Source organism: Chlorocebus sabaeus, chromosome 1 (assembly GCF_047675955.1).
Source record: "Chlorocebus sabaeus isolate Y175 chromosome 1, mChlSab1.0.hap1, whole genome shotgun sequence".
NCBI classification, from domain to species: domain Eukaryota; kingdom Metazoa; phylum Chordata; class Mammalia; order Primates; family Cercopithecidae; genus Chlorocebus; species Chlorocebus sabaeus.
The window spans coordinates 73,538,524-73,559,876 of NC_132904.1; the positions used below are offsets into that span (position 1 = coordinate 73,538,524).

At 48.6% G+C, this 21,353-nt stretch overlaps 1 protein-coding gene across 1 annotated transcript; it reads left to right on the plus strand.

Moving 5' to 3' along the window:
* Positions 1 to 3,506: 3,506 nt before the first annotated feature.
* On the plus strand, positions 3,507 to 10,879 carry B3GNT6 (UDP-GlcNAc:betaGal beta-1,3-N-acetylglucosaminyltransferase 6). The gene has a single exon (XM_008020219.3). The coding sequence runs from the start codon at positions 6,730 to 6,732 to the stop codon at positions 7,882 to 7,884; it is 1,155 nt and encodes a 384-aa protein (XP_008018410.1). The 5' UTR covers positions 3,507 to 6,729; the 3' UTR covers positions 7,885 to 10,879.
* Positions 10,880 to 21,353: the final 10,474 nt, after the last annotated feature.

A 21,353-nucleotide genomic window follows, 5' to 3' on the forward strand; every position in this document is an offset into this window, starting at 1 on the left:
TGCCCTAATTGTCAAAAATTCATGAACTTAATACTGGGGCTCAAGTTATACCTGGAGATCCCACTAATTTAAACACTCTGACCCTATAATCTTGAGAGGGTAACGACATAAAAATTTTTAAATGAGTATGCCTCAATTTAAGTGTAGCCTTGCCTAAATTTCCCATGCTCACATACCCACTGCTATTAGACATATTTGCTTTGACAAAATAAATAATAAATTAGATTGGGCATGGTGGCTCATGCCTGTAATCCCAGCGCTTAGGGAGACCAAGGCAGGAATATCTCTTGAGCTCAGGAGTTCAAGATCAACCTGGGCAAAATGGCAAAACCCCATCTCAACAAAAAATACAAAAATTAACCATGTGTGATGGTGTGTGCCTACTCAGGAGGCTAAGATGGGAGGATCACCTGAGCCCAGAAGGCGGTGGTTGCAGTGAGCTGAGATAGTGCCCCTGCACTCCAGCCTGGGAGACAGAGTAAGACCCTGTTTCAATATTAATAATTATAATAAATTAAAATTAAAGTGCCTCTTTGTCATTTGCAAATTGGCTTGATAAAATGGGACCCCATGAGCCCCCATTTTATAGTTAATATGGCCCAATATAAGGTAAAGCAAGCCGTTCAAGGATTAAAACTCATTATAAAAAACCTTATTTTTAAAAAGGGTGATTATCCCCTACTACTTCTCCATTTAGCAGCCCAATTTTACCTGTGCTCAAATCTAGAAATACATATATTTTTATGTATATACATCATTTTAATATATTTATATTTTTAAATATATGTATGTTTTAATATACAAAATGTAATATATATAAATATAATATAGATTTTATCTCTATTTTACATATATAAATGTTTATATATGGTAGCCTGTGATGGATCACTACAACTTAACATTGTGGTCCCATCCATTAGGGCCCTATACCTAATATTAAAATTAAACTGATTTTATTCAATCAACAACTAATAAATACTTTACTCTTACAGATGTGGCCAACCAGTTATGTTCTGTGCCTATTTCCACAGCCCTTCAGGCACTTTGCCTCTGCCTCTGAAGGCACACAATACACTTTTCTGGGCAACTCACAGGGGGCCTCTACGTGAGGTCCATCATCACACACTGTCTTTACAGACAAGATGCACCTTCTCGGCCGGGCGCGGTGGCTCAAGCCTGTAATCCCAGCACTTTGGGAGGCCGAGACGGGCGAATCACGAGGTCAGGAGATCGAGACCATCCTGGCTAACACAGTGAAACCCCGTCTCTACTAAAAAATACAAAAAAACTAGCCGGGCGAGGTGACGGGCGCCTGTAGTCCTAGCTACTCCGGAGGCTGAGGCAGGAGAATGGCGTGAACCCGGGAGGCGGAGCTTGCAGTGAGCTGAGATCTGGCCACTGCACTCCAGCCTGGGCCACAGACCAAGACTCCGTCTCAAAAAAAAAAAAAAAAAGATGCACCTTCTCCAGGAGCACAGGTACAATACTGCACTGAGAACATCCTCCTCCAAGGAGATTCATTTGACCCATACTCTAAGGACATTTGAGCTTAAAGAGGAAGCAGGCAGTCACCGGTGGCTAAGGAAGCCTGTAGCTGCCCTCCCCCTCTTCACCCTACCCCTAAGGAGGAGGGGTGATGTCATGGATTGGTCAGATTCAAGAGGACTGAATGAAGCCACAGGCCTGGGGTGGAACCTCAGTGTGTGAAATAAAGGGGTTAAAGGCTAGTCTCAGGCTGGGGATGGCTCCTGTCTATTTCTTCTCTCTCCAACACTACAGGTAAGATGGGGGCCTGGGCTCCTTCCTATTGGGAAGGAGGTGCATTTTTCCTTCTTTGCATTCCCCTCTCATCAGAGTGCCAAGCAAGAAACGGGGGAGGCCAAGCGGAGAGGCATGAGGACAGAATTGCCCCTATTGCACAGGTCCAGTGCAGACCCCAGGGCTCAGGGCTTCATGCTGAGGGTTGGGGCCAAGGCCCTAATAGCTAATAAAACGTTTCTTTGCCTTTCTTGCTATACAAATATTCTGCTATACTAATATTCCTCCAGGAATGCCCTGGGATAGTAGGGGGTGGGTGGGTGGCCCAGGAATCTATGTTCCAGCCATCCATCTCTCAGCATCAAACCAGAGGAGGAAATGACCAAAGTAGTTCCTGAGAAAACAAGGGGCGCAATTCCTGGCTAGGCAAGATGGCTCATGCCTGTAATCCCAGCACTTTGGGAGGCCATGGCGAGTGGATCACCTTAGGTCAGGAGTTCGAGACCTGTCTGGCCAACATGGTAAAACCCCATCTCTACTAAAAATACAAAAATTAGCTGGGCATGGTGGTGGACACCTGTAATGCCAGCTACTTGGGAGGCTGAGGCAGAAGAATCACTTGAACCCGGAAGCCTGAGGTTGCAGTGAGCCGAGAAAAAGAAAAAGAAGGGGGAATTCTAGGCAGAGTGAATAGTATTGCAAAGGCAGGATGTGTTAATATGTGTGGAGCAATAAACAGAGTGAGAACTGCCTGCAGTTAGAAGATCACAGAGGAACTTTATAAAGTTTATAAAGAGGAACTTTATACCACATTGTGTGAGAAGGCTAGACTTCATCCATAAAAAGATGGTCTCCTGTGTTAGCCAACTGCTAATGTTATTCCGGTGCTTACTACATGCCAGGCTCTGAATGCCTTACATGAATTAACTCATAATTCTGAGACACTGAGACAAAGGAGTTGTCCAAAGTCTCACCAACAAGCAACCTGAGGTTCAAAGGGGTGGAGTAAGTGGCAGATCTGTCCTCTTTACCAAATTTGCTACTCGACAGCTGTAACATCAACAAGGAGACAGGTTCTGTTGACCTGGACTTACCATGAGGTGACCTGGAGGAGGTGGTATTTGAGCTGAGTCCTGAGAGACAAGGGGTCAGGGCCAGCAGAGGCTAGGAAAGTTTAAGGTGCATGGGCTCCAGGATGCCTGAAGACTGCTTTGAGAAACGAAGGGATCCAGCAAAAAGAATCATAGAAATGTCCAACACTTCACAGCAAGTCAAAGCCCTCAGGCTGCACAGTGCAGCATCCAAGAACAGAGCTGAGCGAACCAGCACCGCCCTCGGGAACAGCGCCTGGCCCAACACCTTTTCCTTTACATCAGAAGTTGGCTGTGATCCAAGATCTTCTATCCGTTTTATCAGAGTAAATGCAAATTTCTTTGAAACAAGATTTATTGCTACATTAAGAAGGAGATTATTTTTCTTTCCAGAAATGATGGGGGATGCTTAATTTTTTTAACTAACGTGTGTAGCACTTTAACATAAACAGAATTCTTTCCTTATTTCATTGAAAAATGAGTGTTAACTTTCTCAGTTTTTCAAATGAGGACATTGAAACCTAGGAGATTAACTCAGGAAAGAAACTGGGGCTCAAAGCCAGTTATTCAGACTCCAAATTCTGTTTTCATTCATTTTTTTATTCTTTCATTCATTGAAAAAAAAAAAAATACTGCATTCCCCAAATGTGCCAGGCACAGGACTATGCAGTGAGTAGCTAGTTGAAGGTAAAAAGACATAGCTTATCTTACAGACCCTCTTCTCACAGTGCCTCTAACACAGAAGCAGGAAGAAATAAAGAGCAATATACTATATAATACTCTGGTATTTCTAATCAGCACTCGGTGATTACATCCACACCTTTGCAAGGTTCTCACACTTGCATTTGTAGTTAATTGCTCCATTGTTTCACTGAATGCCTGCTTTGTGCCCACTCTGGGCTCGACATTGTGTACAGACTGTAATATACAAGCAGTAGGGTTCAATCCGATAACACCTATGTGCAAACTACCTGGAAGTATTTATTGAGCCCATACTCTTGGAAAGCAGTCTTTGAGCAAATACTTATCAGTACCTTGATAATCCTAACAAATAATATTTACTGAATACTATGTGCCAAGGACCATAGTAAATTCTTTACACACATTATCATTTGGTCTTCACAGTAACTCTTCAGAGGCAAGTATTTGAGAGCTTAAGTCCCAACATGCTCAAAATCATGACACTAGAAAGCAGTGGCAGTGGAATTTGAATCCAGGCAGTCAGCATTTCCTACTACTCGGCTGTCCTAACCTCCTATCCTATGCAGGGTGCTGGTGATACAACAGTGAACACCGCTGCGATCCCTACCCTTAAAATGCTTACAGCCTAGGAGGGAAGATAACCTTTAAACAAATCATATGCTGAGAATGTCTAACAGGGTACCTGGTCTCCTCTGAGCTTCATTCAAGCTTCCCCAAGAATATGCCTTGTCAAGCAGACCCAGAGGCTGAGTTCTTAAGCAGACGGAGGGAGGGAGAAGTCAATCTATGAAGGGGAACAGCACAAGGAAAAGCTCCGAGGTAGGAAGAGGTCTGGCAGTCTGAGGGTCTCACTGGGCTGAGGGAAAGGCCAGGTGGATCACAGGGAAGCTAAGGAAAAGAGCATGAGGAGTGGCACATAAATCTACATAATTCAAAGGGAGGGGAGAGGTCAGCCGAGAACGAGACAGCGTGTAGAGACGCCAGGCAGGACGCTACTTCATGTGACGCGGGGATGTTAAGTTTGGATCAGCCTGTTGATAGAGAGAATGGAAGCATGTTGATGAAAATTGCAGAAGAGAGAATCGTCAGGGCTTGGGTGGGGAAATGAGCGGAAGGAGGGAGTCAAGCAAGGTTTTTGGCTTGAACAACCCAATGGAGGGCAGCACTCCGGGACAGCTCGGGGGAGGAAGATGAGAGTTCAAGTCGCATCCAAGGTGGCTGTGGACAGCCATATGGAGCTGTTAAGTCAGGGCGCTGGATGGATGTGTGGCTCTGAAGCTCGGAGGTCCTAACAGTGAAGGAGATCATCTTGGACAAAGGTGAAATGAGTGTCTAAGACAGAGCCCTAGAGGCCTTCCACTATTAAAGGTTATTATTAGAGAGGTCAGGTGCGGTTGCTCACACCTGTAATCCCAGCACTTTGGGAAGCCAAGGCAGGAGGATCACTTGAGTCCAAGAGTTTGAGAGCAGCCTAGACAACATGGCAAGACTCTGTTTCTACAACAAATAGAAAAAATAAGCCAAGCACTGTGACACAGGCCTGTGGTCCCAGCAATTTGGGAGGCTGAGGTGGGAGGATCACCTGAGCCTGGGAAGTGCAGGCTGCAGTGAGCCATGATCACACCACTACATTCCAGCCTGGGTTACCCAGTGAGACCCTGACTCAAAAAAAAAAAAAAGGAGAAGAAAGGAAGAAATAGGAAGAAGAAGTGGAGGTGGAGGAGGAGGAGGAGGGGAGGAGGGGGAGGAGGGGAAGGAAGGGGAGGAGGGGGAGGAGGTTGTTATTAGAGAGGGGGAACTGAGCAAAGGGAACTGAGAAACATGGTCAAAAAGAAAGGAGGAAAGTCAGGAAAGTGTGGAGTCTGTTTTAAGGAGGGAGTGGGAGCAAGGCACAGTGGCTCATGCCTGTAATCCCAGCACTTTGGGGGGCTGAGGTGGGAGGATCACTTGAACCCAGGAGTTCAAGACCAGACGGGGCAATATAGTGGGAACCTGTCTCCACACACACACACACACACACACACACACACAAATTACCCAGGTGTAGTGGCGTGCTCCCGTAGAGTGCCTCAACTACTCCAAAAGCTGAAGTGGGAGGACTGCTTAAGCCTAGGTGGTCAAGGTTGCAGTGACTCATGATGCTGTCACTGCACTCCAGCCTGAGTGACACAGTAAGACCCTGTCTCAAATAAATAAATAAATAGCCAATGGTCTGAGATGCAGAACCTGAAGTGACTGAATTTTTAGCAGGGCACAGTTAAATACAAGAAAGATTGTTCTGACCTGGGATTCATCCTGGGGGTCTTCATGAAGGCCAGACCTGAGGTGCACCTAGGCAGGCTACATACAGGAGAGGGCCTGAGAGTGAATGTTTGGGAACAGCAAATAATACCAGCAGGTAGAATGAGGAGGCAGAGCTAAAGGATGCTGTGGAGGTCATCCCACCCATGAGGTCATATCACCTGTGTCACCCAGTCACTGGCCACTTCATGCTCATTTCATGCTCACAACAGCCCTGCAGTAGGAATTCACTAACCCTGTGTCACAGATGAGAACACTCAGACCCAGCCATCGGAATTGACTGTTCAGACGGTGCAGATGGAAGTGGGGAAGGCAGAATTTGGCTTTGGGTCTGAGTCCAGTGCTATCATCTTATGCTTCCTTGACTCGGGTGGCAACGAAGGGAAGAGATTAGAGAGGATCTGGGCTGGACAGAGGTGGAGAAGAGGCAATAAGTGAGAGGGAGGCAGGGTGCAGAATCAACAAGATGCAGAGAGCAGGTAGCATCTGAGAAGGACAAGGCAGAAGGCTGGGGATTCTGGCTGGAGCTTCTGGCTGGAGTAGTCAGGTGATCGGAGGTGGGAATAGCAGGGTATGGGTTCAGGGGAAGAATGGAGACTCAGACGATGAGTCCACTGGGCCTACGTGACGGGTTGTGGGGCGGTGTTGTCAGGAGGCAAAGAGAGACATAGATCTGAAGGTCACAGGAACGGTCCAGAGTGTGGGAGACCAGAGACCATCAGTGTAATCTTGGATTTTGGTTCCTTTTTACCACTTAACAGCAGAGTTGAGAAGAGGCTGGAGCTGGGTTCTGGGAGAGAAGTGACGGGGCACGGGTGGCGTCCTGCCGGTGTCACAGACGACTTCCGGCTCACCTCTGACTCGGTTTCCCCCACAGATGGCTTTTCCCTGCCGCAGGTCCCTGACTCCCAAGACTCTGGCCTGCCTCCTGGTGGGCGTGAGTTTCTTGGCACTGCAGCAGTGGTTCCTCCAGGCTCCAAGGTCCCCGCGGGAGGAGAGGTCCCTGCTGGAGGAGAGGTCCCAGCAGGAGGAGACGCCAGAGGGTCCCACCGACGCTCCCTCGGCGCTCACCCCCGGGCCCCCGTGCGTGGCCAACGCCTCGGCGAACGCCACGGCCAACTTCGAGCAGCTGCCCGCGCGCATCCAGGACTTCCTGCGGTACCGCCACTGCCGCCACTTTCCGCTGCTTTGGGACGCACCGGCCAAGTGCGCCAGCCGCCGCGGTGTCTTTCTGCTACTGGCAGTGAAGTCGGCGCCTGCGCACTACGAGCGACGCGAGCTCATCCGGCGCACTTGGGGGCAGGAGCGCAGCTACGGCGAGTGGCCAGTGCGCCGCCTCTTCCTACTGGGCACCCCCGGTCCCGAGGACGAGGCGCGCGCCGAGCGGCTGGCGGAGCTGGTGGCGCTGGAGGCGCGCGAGCACGGCGACGTGCTGCAGTGGTCCTTCGCGGACACTTTCCTCAACCTAACGCTCAAGCACCTGCACCTGCTCGACTGGCTGGCTGCGCGCTGTCCGCACGCGCGCTTCCTGCTCAGTGGCGACGACGACGTGTTCGTGCACACCGCCAACGTAGTCCGGTTCCTGCAGGCGCAGCCACCGGGCCGCCACCTGTTCACCGGCCAGCTCATGGAGGGCTCCGTGCCCATCCGCGACAGCTGGAGCAAGTACTTCGTGCCCCCGCAGCTCTTCCCCGGGTCCGCTTACCCGGTATACTGCAGCGGCGGCGGCTTCCTCCTGTCCAGCCTCACGGCCCGGGCCCTGCGCGCGGCCGCCCTCCACACCCCGCTCTTGCCCATCGACGACGCCTACATGGGCATGTGTCTGGAGCGCGCCGGCCTGGCGCCCAGCGGCCACGAGGGCATCCGGCCCTTCGGCGTGCAGCTGCCTGGCGCGCAGCAGTCCTCCTTCGACCCCTGCATGTACCGCGAGCTGCTGCTGGTGCACCGCTTCGCGCCCTATGAGATGCTGCTCATGTGGAAGGCGCTGCACAGCCCCACGCTCAGCTGTGACCGGGGACACCGGGTTTCCTGAGGCCGGGTGGACGGCTTCAGCCCCGGGCCTCCACCCATGACGGTGTCCATGCTGAGAAGGCAGCTTTCCCGCCCTGGGTACCATACGTCCTGCCCAGCTCTGTGCACCTGAACCCCAGCTGCGCACTGAAATCAGCTGGGGTGGGGGGTGTGGAAAATGCCTACATCCTGGCTCCATCTCCCGAAGTTTCTATTTGATTAGTCTGGGGTGGCCCCAGACATGTTAAGGATTTTTAAAGTTCCTCTGGTGATGCGAATGTGCGGCTAGGCCTGAGGACCGCTCGGCTAGACTGTTCATCCTCGCAAACCCAGCTCCACTGCCCTCTCTGCAAGCCTTCCCAGGCACCTCGTTCCCACACTTGGGTCCTCGTGAGCAGTGAAGCAAGGGAGACCTGGCAGCGTGGGAGCCAGGATCAGCGTCCCCTGCCTTGTGCCTACAAATGTCAGTTGCCATTTCCACTGTTTCCCCTACGAGTGAGTGGAGCTGGGCTGACAGTGGTCAGGAGGATCCCGCTTCCCCCTCCCGCCAGAAGTCAGCCAACATGCAACTGAGGCGCATGTGGCGGCCTTCCTCCCACTACTGCCCCAGTACACCGTGAGGTAGAAATCCTCACCGTGCAAAGTGGAAACCAGAGGCCTGGTCAGACAGTGACTAATCCAGGGCCTTGGCATTCCCAGACAGCACACCATTGTGGTCCCCTCCAGGAACTCACCCCAACCAAAGCTAATGGCCTGGTTGGGTACTGCCCGCCAATACTCACCCCCACGGGTCGGAGACAGGCTCCTTGCCAGTATCTGGAACTTAGGGTCAGTGGGCCTTGGACAACCCAGCAGGGAGTTCCGAAGTGGAGAAATGCTGATGGGAACATGGAGACCATTGTTGGGGAATCTGTGGAGGCAGGTGTGTAGAATTGTGTTGGGGAGGTGGGGGATGTAAGACTGAGGTGGACAGTGGTTAAGAGTGTGGGGCCAGGTGAGAAGGCTCACGCCTGTAATCCTAGCACTTTGGGAGGCCAAGGCGGGCAGATCACGAGGTCAAGAGTTCGAGAGCAGCCTGGCCAATATGGTGAAACCCCGTCTCTACTAAGAATACAAAAATTAGCTGGCCGTAGTGGCTCATGCCTGTAATCTCAGCTATTTGGGAGGCTGAGCCAGGAGAATCGCTTGAACCTGGGAGGCAGAGGTTGCAGTGAGCCAAGATCGTGCCACTGCACTCCAGCCTGGGCGACAGAGCAAGACTCCATCTCAAAAAAAGAGAGAGAGAGTTTGCAGGGGTGAGTGGGAACTTGGTGCCTGGGACTCTGAGAACCAGGCTGTGGTCCAGCAGCTGCCAGTCATCTTGGCAACATAGAAAATCAAGGAAACGGCCTATGGGCAGGCAGAAGTGTGTCAGCAATGTCCCAACTACGTAAGATGGACACAAGAGACTCACCTTGGGAGGAAAGAGCCTGGGCAGAAAGTCAGGAGACTGGCCAAAGGTCCTTCCCTGCCTTCAAGACAAAGACCAGACTCCTCAGTCCTGCATTTCAGGCTCCTGCCACCCAGGTGCTACTCACTGTCCCCTCCCTCCCACTGCTGGCCTCCATCCAGCTGGCAGTGCCTGCGCTTTGTCCAGCTCTCTCCTGCTTCTGCATTTTGCACAAGCTCTGACCTGGTTACCGAAATGTCCTCCAATCACCACCGTCCTGATGTCTCTTGCACCAGTTAGGATGCCCATAGGGGAAGCTGCCAGCTGCCCACCTGAGTCGGCTGCCCCTTTCCTCCTGGGCATTCACCTAGACTCCATTTCCCAGCACCCTGTCCCCTGCAGTTAGATGTGGCCCTGTGACTAGGCCCTCATGGATGGGGGGAATGGATGAGGAGGATCACTGTGGCACCTGGGCCTGACTATGTGCTCTTCCTCCTTCCCATTTGCTGGAACATGGCTGGGCCTGGGACCCAGCTCTGACTTTGCAAGTGAGGACAACACTCCAGGCCCAAGTGGAAGTTTCTCAACTACTGACATTTGGGGCAGGACAGTTCTTTGTTGTGGGGGGCAGTCCCGTGCATTGTGAAACATTCAGCAGCATCCATGTCCTCCACTCCCTAGATACCAGTGTCACAACCCGAGTCATGACACCCAAAGTATCTTCAGATGTTGCCAAACATACCCTGGTGGGCAAATTCACCCTAGTAGAGAACCACTGGCCTAGAGGAAGGCAGAGAAACAAGAGGATTCCTGAGTTCCTGAGAGCAGCCCGGGGACCAACCTGGAATACTCAGCTAAGACTACTGAGGAAGACAAAATAAAGTTTTATGCTTTAAAAAAAAATTATGGACATGACAATATAGACAAAAACGTTTATGATTTTTGAGGCTCTGAGGTTTGTCTACCCTGCTACAGCAGCCTTGCCCTGCTAGTATTTTAGTCTGTTCAGGCTGCTGTAACAAAAATACCATAAACTGAGTGTCTTACAAGCAACATCTCTGGAAGTTCTGGAGGCTGGGAAGTCTAAGGTCAAGGTCCCAGCAGGTTTGGTGTCTGGCGAGGGCCCATCCCTCACTGCCTTCTTGCTGTGTCCCTGCATGGTGGAAGGCGCAACCGAGCTCCCACGGCCTCTTTTACAGCGGCCCAGATTCACCTCATCACCTTCAGGGCTAGGATTTCAACGTAAGAATCCCAGGGAAACAGCCCTGCGAGGTGGCTCAAGCCTGTAATCCCAGCACTTTTGGGAGGCCAAGACGGGCGGATCAAAAACGAGGTCAAAGACGAGGTCAGGATATCGAGACCATCCTGGCTAACACGGTGAAACCCCATCTCTACTAAAAAATACAAAAAATTAGCCAGGCGAGGTGGCGGGCGCCTGTAGTCCCAGCTACTCAGGAGGCTGAGGCAGGAGAATGGCGTGAACCTGAGAGGCGGAGCTTACAATGAGCTGAGATCTGGCCACTGCACTCCAGCCTGGGTGACAGAGCGAGACTCCATCTCAAAAAAAAAAAAAAAAAAAAAAGATTTCCGGGGAAACATAAACATTCCATTCCGACCATAGCACTTAAGTCACCTGCTGTGTCCTGTTTCATCCCTTGTTTCTCACCAAGTAGACTGGCTACTCCCAGAGGGAGAGGCCATGTCTGATTTACATCAGTGCTGTCACAGATTCACGCAGAGGGAACCCGTCGCAAGTCCAATCACTCGCACTCTGGGAACTTGAGCATGTCGTCTCACCTCTCTGAGCCGCTCTTTCTGATGTGATTTGGCTCTGTTTCCCCACCCAGGTCTCATCTTGAATTGTAATTCCCACGTCAGGGGACGGACACGTAGGATTGGACAGGCAGGAGGTGACTGGATCATGGGGCGGGTTTCCCCCACGTTCTTGTCGTGATAGTGAGTTCTCACGAGAGGTGATGGTTTTAAAGCACGGCACTTCCTTGTTCTCGCACACACTCCCTCCTGCTGCCTGTGAAGGTGCCTGCTTTCCCTTTGCCTTCTGCCATGCTTGTTTCCTGAGGCCTCCTGGCCATGCTTCCTGTTAAACCTGAAGAACTGTGAATCAAGTAAACCTCTTTCCTTTGTAATTACCCAGTCTCAGGTAGTATTCTTTATAGGAGTGTGAAAATGGACTAATACACTTTCCACGGCGATATTCCATGCCAGGGCCATGTAAATCCTCTGTAAACCACATAGGAGGGCACTGTCATTCTGCAGGCTTACCGGCAGCTCCGAGAGGTTGAAGGAAACAGGAGGAGGCGGCACTCCGTGATCTTTCTGCAGCCCTTGCCGTGGACCTTCAGTAGCCACAGCCACTTGTCCCTTGCTGGTCTATTTTCTGAGCAGGCCATAATGAATACTCCTAAATGCTTTAGGGGTGAATGGATGAGTGGATGAGTGCCATCTGTCCCAGTGGTGTGGACTGTCTGTTAGGATAGTAGTCCCCAACCTTTTTGGCACCAAGGACTGGTTTTGTGGAAGACAGTATTTCCACAGACCAATGTGGGGGATGGTTTGGGGAAGATTCAAGTGCATTACATTTATTGTGCACTTTATTTCTATTATTATTACGCGGTAATATATAATGAAATTATTATACAACTCACCATAATGTAAAATCAGTGGAAACCCTGAGCTTGTTTTCCTGCAACTAGACAGTCCGATGGGGGGGGATGGGAGACAGTGATAGATTATCAGGCAGTAGATTCTCATAAGGAGCGCACAACCTAGATCCCTCGCATGCGCAGTTCACAATAGGGTTCATGCTACTATGAGAATCTAATGCTGTGGTTGATCTGACAGGAGGCGGAGCTGAGGTGGGAGTGCACGCGATGGGGAGCAGCTATAAATACAAATGAAGCTTTGCTCACCTGCCTCTGTACAGCCCGGTTCCTAACAGGCCACAATCAATACCAGTCATTGGCCCCGGGGGTTGGGGACCCCTGTGTTAGGATACTGTGCTAGTTCCCTATTGCTGCTGTAACAAATCCCACAAGCTTGGCTTAAAAGCATACCCATCTGTTACGCTACAGTTCTACCAGCCAACTGCACTCCTTACTGGAGGTGTGAGGGAAGGATCCATTTCTTTGCCTTTTCCAGCTTGCAGAGATCCCCTTCCTCCATCTTCAAAACCGGTCATGTGGCACCTCTCCGTGCCTTGCTTCCACAGCCACATCACTCTCTGACTCTCCTGCCTTCTCCTTCCACTTCCAAGGACCCTGTAACTATACTGGGCCTACCTAGATAACCTGGGATTCTCTTCCTATCTTAAAGTCAGCTGATGAGCAACCTTCATTCTACCTCCAACCTTACTTCCCTTTGCCATGTAACATGGTGAAACAGTCACAGGTTCCAGGTATTCAGTAGGGTATGGGCAACTTTTTGGGGGGCCGTTATTATGCCCCCACAGTGCCCAATCAATATTTGTGGAATAAATCAACAATAATGAAATAATGCACAAAAATGAATCAATAAACAAGGGTGCTTCTTCCACACAGACCTCCGTGATGCGAGCTCTCATTCTGGACTACTGAGTGTCATTAATTCTGAATTCCCTGCCCCTAGTTGCCATTTGTCAAGGGCTTACAAGAGACAGGAAAACAGGAATGCTGAGGCCGAAATGCAGACGGGTTCTCTGGAAGGTCCGAATTGTGCTTTGACACAAAATCACACACAAAATTTCCCTGACAGACAGGCAGATTATCCCCATTGTGCTCCTAGAGATGAAGATTGAGAACCTTGCCGGCCCCGAGACTCGGGAAGCCGCCGTTACGGGTCGGCTGGGTGACTCTGAGACCCGGCCACCCTGTCTCTGAAGCATGTCCAGGCCCACGGAAGGCTGCAGTGCCCGCTCAGCACCGGCATCACCTGGCGCCATCTGGCGCCTCGCTCACCACGGCCCTGGACCGGCGCTCCCCGCCCCTCTCATTCGGCTCATGCGACCCGCGGTCGCCAGGGGGCGCACCCCGCACCTCGCATCCCGCACACACGCGGACTCAGCGGAGCAACCCCGGAGCGCGATCTCCCAACGCCCCTTGTGAGGCCAGCATGACTTTGACACTCAAACCCCTCAAGGACCCCACGAGCAGGGAAGATGATGTGCCTGTCTCAGGAACCTAGATGGAAACAAAAATCCTACACAAAATGCTAGCAGACAAAATGCGGTGACATGTAAAAAGGAGAATCTCTATCAGGACGGAAGTGCGTTTATCCCAGAAATTTCAGAGGGGCTTAGCATTAGAAAAACAGCAAAACTACATAAATAAGACAGGAAGATCCGTCAATGACGTACAGTACATCAAGAGAAATATGAGCATTTCAGAGGCAGTGGGAAAGACGTTTATTAAAATTCAACATCCATTAATGATTTTAAAGAAAATCTTAGAAAGAGGTGACAGCATTTGACAGCATTTTGCCTAAAGTTAGGAGCAAGATGAGATATGCCCATCATCACTACTTCTGTTCAGAATTGTCCAGAACTTGAGAGCACACCAAGACAAGAAAAGATACAGAAATATAATAATTGGAAATAGAGGAAGATTTTTTTCAAAATCTCAGAAGTTTAGAACCCTATCAGATCCAACTTCCCTTTCTGTAACAAATCAATGCCACTCTCTCCATCCTGAAATGAAATGCTTAGGTAATATAACACCTCCACACACACATTTTCAAAAAGCCAATATAGTGCTTTTGTTTTGTTTTGTTTTTTTGAGACAAAGTCTCGCTTTGTCACCCAGGCTGGAGTGCAGTGGCGCGATCTCAGCTCACTTTGCAAGCTCCACCTCCCGGGTTCACGCCATTCTCCTACCTCAGCCTCCTGAGTAGCTGGGACTACAGGCGCCCGCCACCACGCCCGAATTTTTTTTTTTTTTTTTTGTATTTTCAGTAGAGACGGGGTTTCACCGTGTTAGCCAGGATGGTCTCGATCTCCTGACCTCTTGATCCACCCGCCTCAGCCTCCCAAAGTGCTGGGATTACAGGTGTGAGCCACCCCACCCGGCAATATAGTGCTTTTATTGTAAGTTATGTAAATATGAGGTAAATAAAAGAAAAATACCTTAAAATAAAATGTTCATTTTGATGTGTAAATTCTTGGGCCTAACAACACATAATAAAACTCCCCTGCAAATGTCCAAATCTCTCCCTAGGGGGCAGTACACCTCTTCAAGAACTATTAGGCTACACAGAAAAACCACGAAAAAAAACCACACACACGCACAAACCCTCCATATAATTAATTAGATTACTAAGAAAAGGTAGCAACTTCTCCAGATAAAAAAATCAATATACAAAAATCTAGGCCGAGGCGGGTGGATCTCTTGAGCCCAGGAGTTTGCAACCAGCCTGGGCAACATGGTGAAACCCCATCCCTACAAAGAATACAAAGATTAGCTGGGAGTGGTGGTGGCACCTGTAATCCCAGCTACTCAGGAGACGGAGGTGGGAGAATCGCTTGAGTCTGGGAGGTCGAGGCTGCAGTGAGCCCTGATCGTGTCACTGCACTCCAGCCTGGGTGACAGAGTGAGACCCTGTCTAAAAAGTGAAAAAACAACAACAAAAAAAACTATTTAATTCCTGTATAGTAGCAACAAGCTGTCAGGATATGTCTTTTTTTTTTTTTTTTTTTTTAGAGTGAAAGCAAGTTTACTAGAGAAGTAAAGAAACAAAAGAATGGCTACTACATAGGCAGAGCAGCAACACAGGCTACTTGACTGAGTATACATACATGCTAAACAGGGGTGGATTATTCATGAGGTTTTGGAAAAGGGAGGACAATTTCCAGAAATGAAGGTCCCTCCCCTTTTAAAACTATATAGGGTAACTTCTGGACGTTGCCATGGCATTTGTAAACTGTCGTCGTGCTGGTGAGTGTCTTTTACCATGCTAATGCATTATAATGAGCATGTAATGAGCAGTGAGGACCACCAGAGGTCACTTTCATCGCCATCTTGGTTTTGGTGGATTTCAGTCAACTTCTTTTTTTTCTTTCTTTTTTTTTTTTTTTTATTATACTAGGAAACATGTGCACAAAGTGCAGGTTTGTTACATAGGTATACATGTGCCATGTTGGTTTGCTGCACCCATCAACTTGTTATTTACATTAGGTATTTCTCCTAATGCTATCCCTCGCCCAACCCCCCACCCCCTGACAGGCCCCGGTGTGTGTTGTTCCCCACCCTGTGTCCATGTGTTCTCATTGTTCAACTCCCACCTATGAGTGAGAACATGCGGTGTTTGGTTTTCTGTCCTTGTGATAGTTTGCTTAGAATGATGGTTTCCAGCTTCATCCATGTCCCTGGACATGAACTCATCCTTTTTTATGGCTGCATGGTATTCCATGGTGTATACATGCCAGGAAAAGTCATTTTTTAAAGTGTCAGTAGAAACAAAATTATACTCAGGGCTACATCTAAAAGAAGATATGTAAGAAAATAATTAAAAATTATGTTAAGATATATGTATATTTCTTTTATATACATATTATGTATCTTTATGTCTTATAGCTATAAGATATAGCTATAAGAGATATTTCGGCTGGGCACGGTGACTCATACCTGTAAACCCTGCACTTTGGGAGGCTGAGACGGGTAAATCACGAGGTCAGGAGATTGAGACCATCCTGGCTAACATGGTGAAACCCTGTCTCTACTAAAAAAAAATAGCCAGGCGTGGGGTCATGTGCCTGTAGTCCCAGCTACTCAGGAGGCTGAGGCAGGAGAATCGCTTATACCCAGGAGGCGGAGGTTGCAGTGAGACGAGATCACGCCACTGTACTCAAGCCTGGGTGACGGAGTGAGACTCCATCTCAAAAAAAAAAAAAAAGATATCTGTAAGATATAGAGATATACAAGATTTCTATATATAAATATATTAATTATTAGCAATTTATTAGTCTATATATTTTTGGGAGACAGAGTCTCACTCTTGTCACCCAGGCTGGAGTGCAGAGGGACAATCTCAGATCACTGCAACCTCTGCCTCCTGGCTTCAAACAATTCTCCTGCCTCAGCCTCCCGAGTAGCTGGGATTACAGGTACCCACCATCACGCCTGGCTACTTTTTGTATTTTTAATAGAGACAGGGTTTCACCATGTTGGCCAGGCTTGTCTCGAACTCCTAACCTCAGGTGATCTGCCTGTCTTGGCCTCCCAAAGTGCTGAGATTATAGGCATGAGCCACCATGCCCAGCCTATATCTTATATATCTTAACATAATATCTCATGTGTCTTATATGTCAAGCTACATATATCTTAACATAATTTTTAATATATATGTTAAATATATGTTAAAATTATTTTATATATATATATATATATTTTGGAGACAGGATCTTGCCCTGTATCCCAGGCTGGAGTGCAGTGGTGCAATAGATCACAGCTCGCTGATCACTAATGGCTCACTAACCCTGTATTGCTCAAGCTGGTCTCAAACTCAATCTCAAGCAATCCTCCCACTTCAGTCTCCCAACATCCTGGGATGACAGGCATGAGCCACCACATCTGGCTGTATTAAGATTTTTTTTTTTTTTTTTGAGACAGAGTCTTGCTCTGTTGCCCAGGCTGGAGTGCTGTGGCGCAATCTAGGTTCACTGCAAGCTCTGGTTCCCGGGTTCACACCATTCTCCTCTCCCAGCCTCCCAAGAAGCTGGGACTACAGGCGCCTGCCACCACACCCAGCTAATTTTTTGTATTTTTTAGTAGAGACGGGGTTTCACCATGTTAGCCAGGATGGTCTCGATCTCCTGACCTTGTGATCCACACGCCTCAGCCTCCCAAAGTGCTGGCATTACAGGCATGAGCCACTGTGCCCGGCCTAAGATTTTTTTTAAATACACAAAGTAATGTAGAGAGACATCATGTTATAAAGTACCTCTAAGCCCCTCACCGCAACCAGAAAACAGGATTATTGTCTCACGCGTGAGCCCCTCACCGCAACCAGAAAACAGGATTATTGTCTCACGCGTGTCCGTGTGAAGAGATCACCAAACAGGCTTTGTGTGAGCAACATGGCTGTTTATTTCACCTGGGTGCAGGCGGGCTGAGTCCAAAAAGAAAGTCAGCAAAGGGTGGTGGATTATCATTAGTTCTTATAAGTTTTAGGATAGGCGGTGAAGTTAAGAGCAATGTTTTAGGGGCAGGGGGTAAAGTTCACCAAGTACATTCGCAAGGGCGGGGAGAATTACAAGGAAACTTCTTAAGGGTGAGGGATGTTAGAAAGAACCTTCTTAAGGGTGGGGGAGATGATAAGGAACCTTCTTAATGGTGGGGGAGATTACTAAGTACATCAATCAATTAGGGTGGAGCAGAAACAAATCACAATGGTGGAATGCCATCAGTTAAGCTATTTTCACTTCTGTGGCTCTCCAGTTGCTTTGGGCCATCTGGATGTATACACGCAGGTTACTGGCGATATGATGGCTTAGCCTGGGCTCAGAGGCCTGACAATTATCATCCCTACTTGAAAAATGTGGAGGCCGAGGCTTGGGTAGAGAAGAGACCCGCCCAAAATCAATGGAGCCTGCTGGGCATGGAGGACTAACGGCCTGGGCCTCCTGCCTGCCGTTCCTGGGCCCTAACCACCACCCAGCCACCATGCCTTGGGCCCACTACTCCCAGAGTCCACAGGCTAGAGCTGCACAAGGCCAGAGGCTGGGTCTCCAAGCTTCAGAGAAAGGAGGCAGACAGCAATCTGGCCGTCTAGTCACTGGGGCACCTGGGAGTGTTCCCTCTCCCACAATCTACCCAAATCCACATTTCAATTAAAACTTACTGAAAATAGAACACACACCAGCGAGGAAAAAAGAAACCAGCCATAACATTGTTCACGCTTTCAGTGGGAGGAAAGCATCCCAGCCCCCGCCACCTCAGATGCAGGAGGAGCTGGGCGGGGTAGAGGGCAGAACTCAAAGGCGAGGCCCCACCTCGGTTCCCCCACCCCAATGCCACACCTACTCACTCCCCTAAACCCTGAAGAAAGAGCAAATAATGATGCTGGAGAGACAGGAAGTCCAAGCCTGAAGGGTTTTGAAAAATGCCCTCCCTGCCCGACTCCCGTGCATGGGAAAGAGGGCCCTGAGAGAAGTGGCGTCCAGCCCAGTGTCACACACTCCATCAGGGAGCCCAGGTGTGACCCTGCTCAGAATCCAGCCCTGGGGAGGGCGGTCTGTGAGGGGTTTGAATGACACAAATACCGTGAATGTTTGTTGACCCCTGGGCACCTGTGTTCAGTTGGCCAGGGCTGCAGCCACCTGCCAGAGGAAGGCATGGAGCACGGCCAGGGCCTATAACTGGGAGTACCGCCTGCGGGACCCCAGACGGCAGGTCCCCAGTCCCCGCTTCAGCAGTAGTTTTCAAACCATGAACCGGGACCCATGTGTGGGTCCTGAAATCAATTTAGAGTCTGAAATGCACATATAAAAAAATTAAAAAGAATAAAATAGAAATATCAAGTGAATTACAGAGAGTAAAGATATAGGATCATGATATAAAATGTAATTCTAATTGTGGTTGTAGTTTAAAAACAAACAAACAAAAAATGTTTTGGCCGGGTGTGGTGGCTCACACCTGTAATCCCAACACTTTGGGAGGCCATGGCAGGAGGATCACTGGAGGTCAGGAGTTTGAGACCAGCCTGACCAACATGGTGAAACCCCATCTCTACCAAAAATTTTTTTAAAAATAGCCGGGTATGATGGTGGGTACCTGTAATCCCAGCTACTCCGGAGGCTGAGGCAGGAGAATCGCTTGAACCCTGAAGGCGGAGGTTTCTGTGAGCCAAAGTCAGAACACTGCACTCCAGCCTGGGCAACAAGAGCAAAACTCCGTCTCAAAAAACAAAAAAAAAAAAAGAAAAGAAAGGAAAAAAAATGTTTTGCCTTGTAACAACAAAATTGCCAGGTTAAACGTCAACATAAAAACCAACAGCATTTCTCTATACCAGGCATAATCAACTAGAAAATGTCATTTAAAAAAATATATACCATTCCTGATGTCTGGAACTTTCCCATGGTTCAGAAAAAAGGAATGAATGTTTGCAAACGAGCTTAAAGCATAAAGCAAATACAGCAAAACATTAGCAATTCATGAGTCCAAGTGAAGGACGTAAGAATGGTCATCGTTCTAGTCTTTCAACTTTTCTATAGGTTGATTTTTTTTTTTTTTTTCTTTTGAGACAGGATCTCACTGTGTCACCCAGGCTGGAGTGCAATGGTGCAATCATGGCTCACTGCAACCTCGACCTCCTGAGCTCAAGCAGGTCCTCCCACCTCAGCCTCCTGAGTAACTAGAACTATAGGTGTGCACAACCAGGCCCAGAAATTTTTTTTATTTTTCGGTTTTTTGTAGAGATAGGGTTTCCCTATGTTACCAGGGCTGGTCTCTACCTCCTGGGCTCAAGCCATCCTCCCACCTCTGCATCCCAAAGTGCTGGGATTACAGGCATGAACCACTGTCTCTGGCCTAGATTGACATTGTAAAGAATAAATAAAAAGTTGGGAGGAAATACCAACCACAATAACAACAAAAATTAGAAAGCATCTAGGAATTAAGTGACTGTATAAGTCCTTACAGGTGTGAGCCACCATGCCTGGCTTTTTTTTTTTTTTTCCTGAGATGGAGTCTTGCTCTGTTGCCCAGGCTGGAGGGCAGTGGCATGGTCTCAGCTCATTGCAACCTCCACCTCCTGGGTTCAAGCGATTCTCCTGCCTCAGCCTCCTGAGTGACTGGGACTACAGGTGTATGCCACCAGGCCTGGCTGATGCCTATAATACTAGCTACTTGGGAGGCTGAGGCAGGAGAATCACTTGAACCCAGGAGGTGGAGGTTGCAGTGATCTGAGATCGAGCCATTGCACTCCAGCCTGGGTAACAAGAGCTAAACTCCCTCTCAAAAAAAAAAAAAAAAAGCTGGCCGGGCGCGGTGGCTCAAGCCTGTAATCCCAGCACTTTGGGAGGCCGAGACGGGCGGATCACGAGGTCAGGAGATCGAGACCATCCTGGCTAACATGGTGAAACCCCGTCTCTACTAAAAATACAAAAAAAAAATAAGCCGGGCGAGGTGGCGGGCGCCTGTAGTCCCAGCTGCTCGGGAGGCTGAGGCAGGAGAATTGCGCGAACCCGGGAGGCGGAGCTTGCAGTGAGCAGACAGCGGGCCACTGCACTCCAGCCTGGGCGACAGAGCGAGACTCCGTCTCAAAAAAAAAAAAAAAAAAAAAAAAAAAAAAAAAAAGCTAATTAGCTCGAGTGAGCCATTCCATAATGTATACATATTTCAAAACATCATGTTACACATGGTAAATATGTACAATTTTATTTGTCACTTTAAATACATAAATAAAAGGGTAAAAATAAGCTGTGTAATATTATCAAGATATCAATTCTTTCCAAATTTATCTTTAAAATTCAAAGCAACCCTAATTAAAAAATCCATTTGGATTTTTTTTTTATGAACTCAATAAACTTACTCTATAATGTAAATAAATAGCAACACTAACCTTAAAATATAAGAGTTAAATTTGCCTTACTAGATATCACAAATAGCACCACAAAACTGTGGTGATAGAAACAGCATGGCACAAATAAAGGAACAGCCCAGCGAACAAAGGAGTGAACTCAGATGTAGATGCTGCCTCTGCGGGAACAGAGCATGCAGGGAGATAACTCTGTGGTAGACGCTGTGAGGAAAACTGGCTCACTCTACAGAAAATATAAAACTGAATTATTGCCCAATGCTTTATTCAAGGATGAACTCTAGCTGAGTTAGAGACCTAAATTTGATACGTGAAATTCCAAGGAGAGTGGAAGAAACTATCAGAGACTATCTTGTGGCCTAGGTGTGGGAAAGGGCTTTTTAAACAAAATTTCAAAGCCGTAAACCATATAATTTGTTTTTGAGATGGTCTTGCTCTGTCGCCCAGGCTGGAGTACAGTGGCATGATCACAGCTCCCTGTAGCCTCCATCTCTTGGGCTTAAACGATCATACTGCCTCAGCCTCTCAAGCAGCTG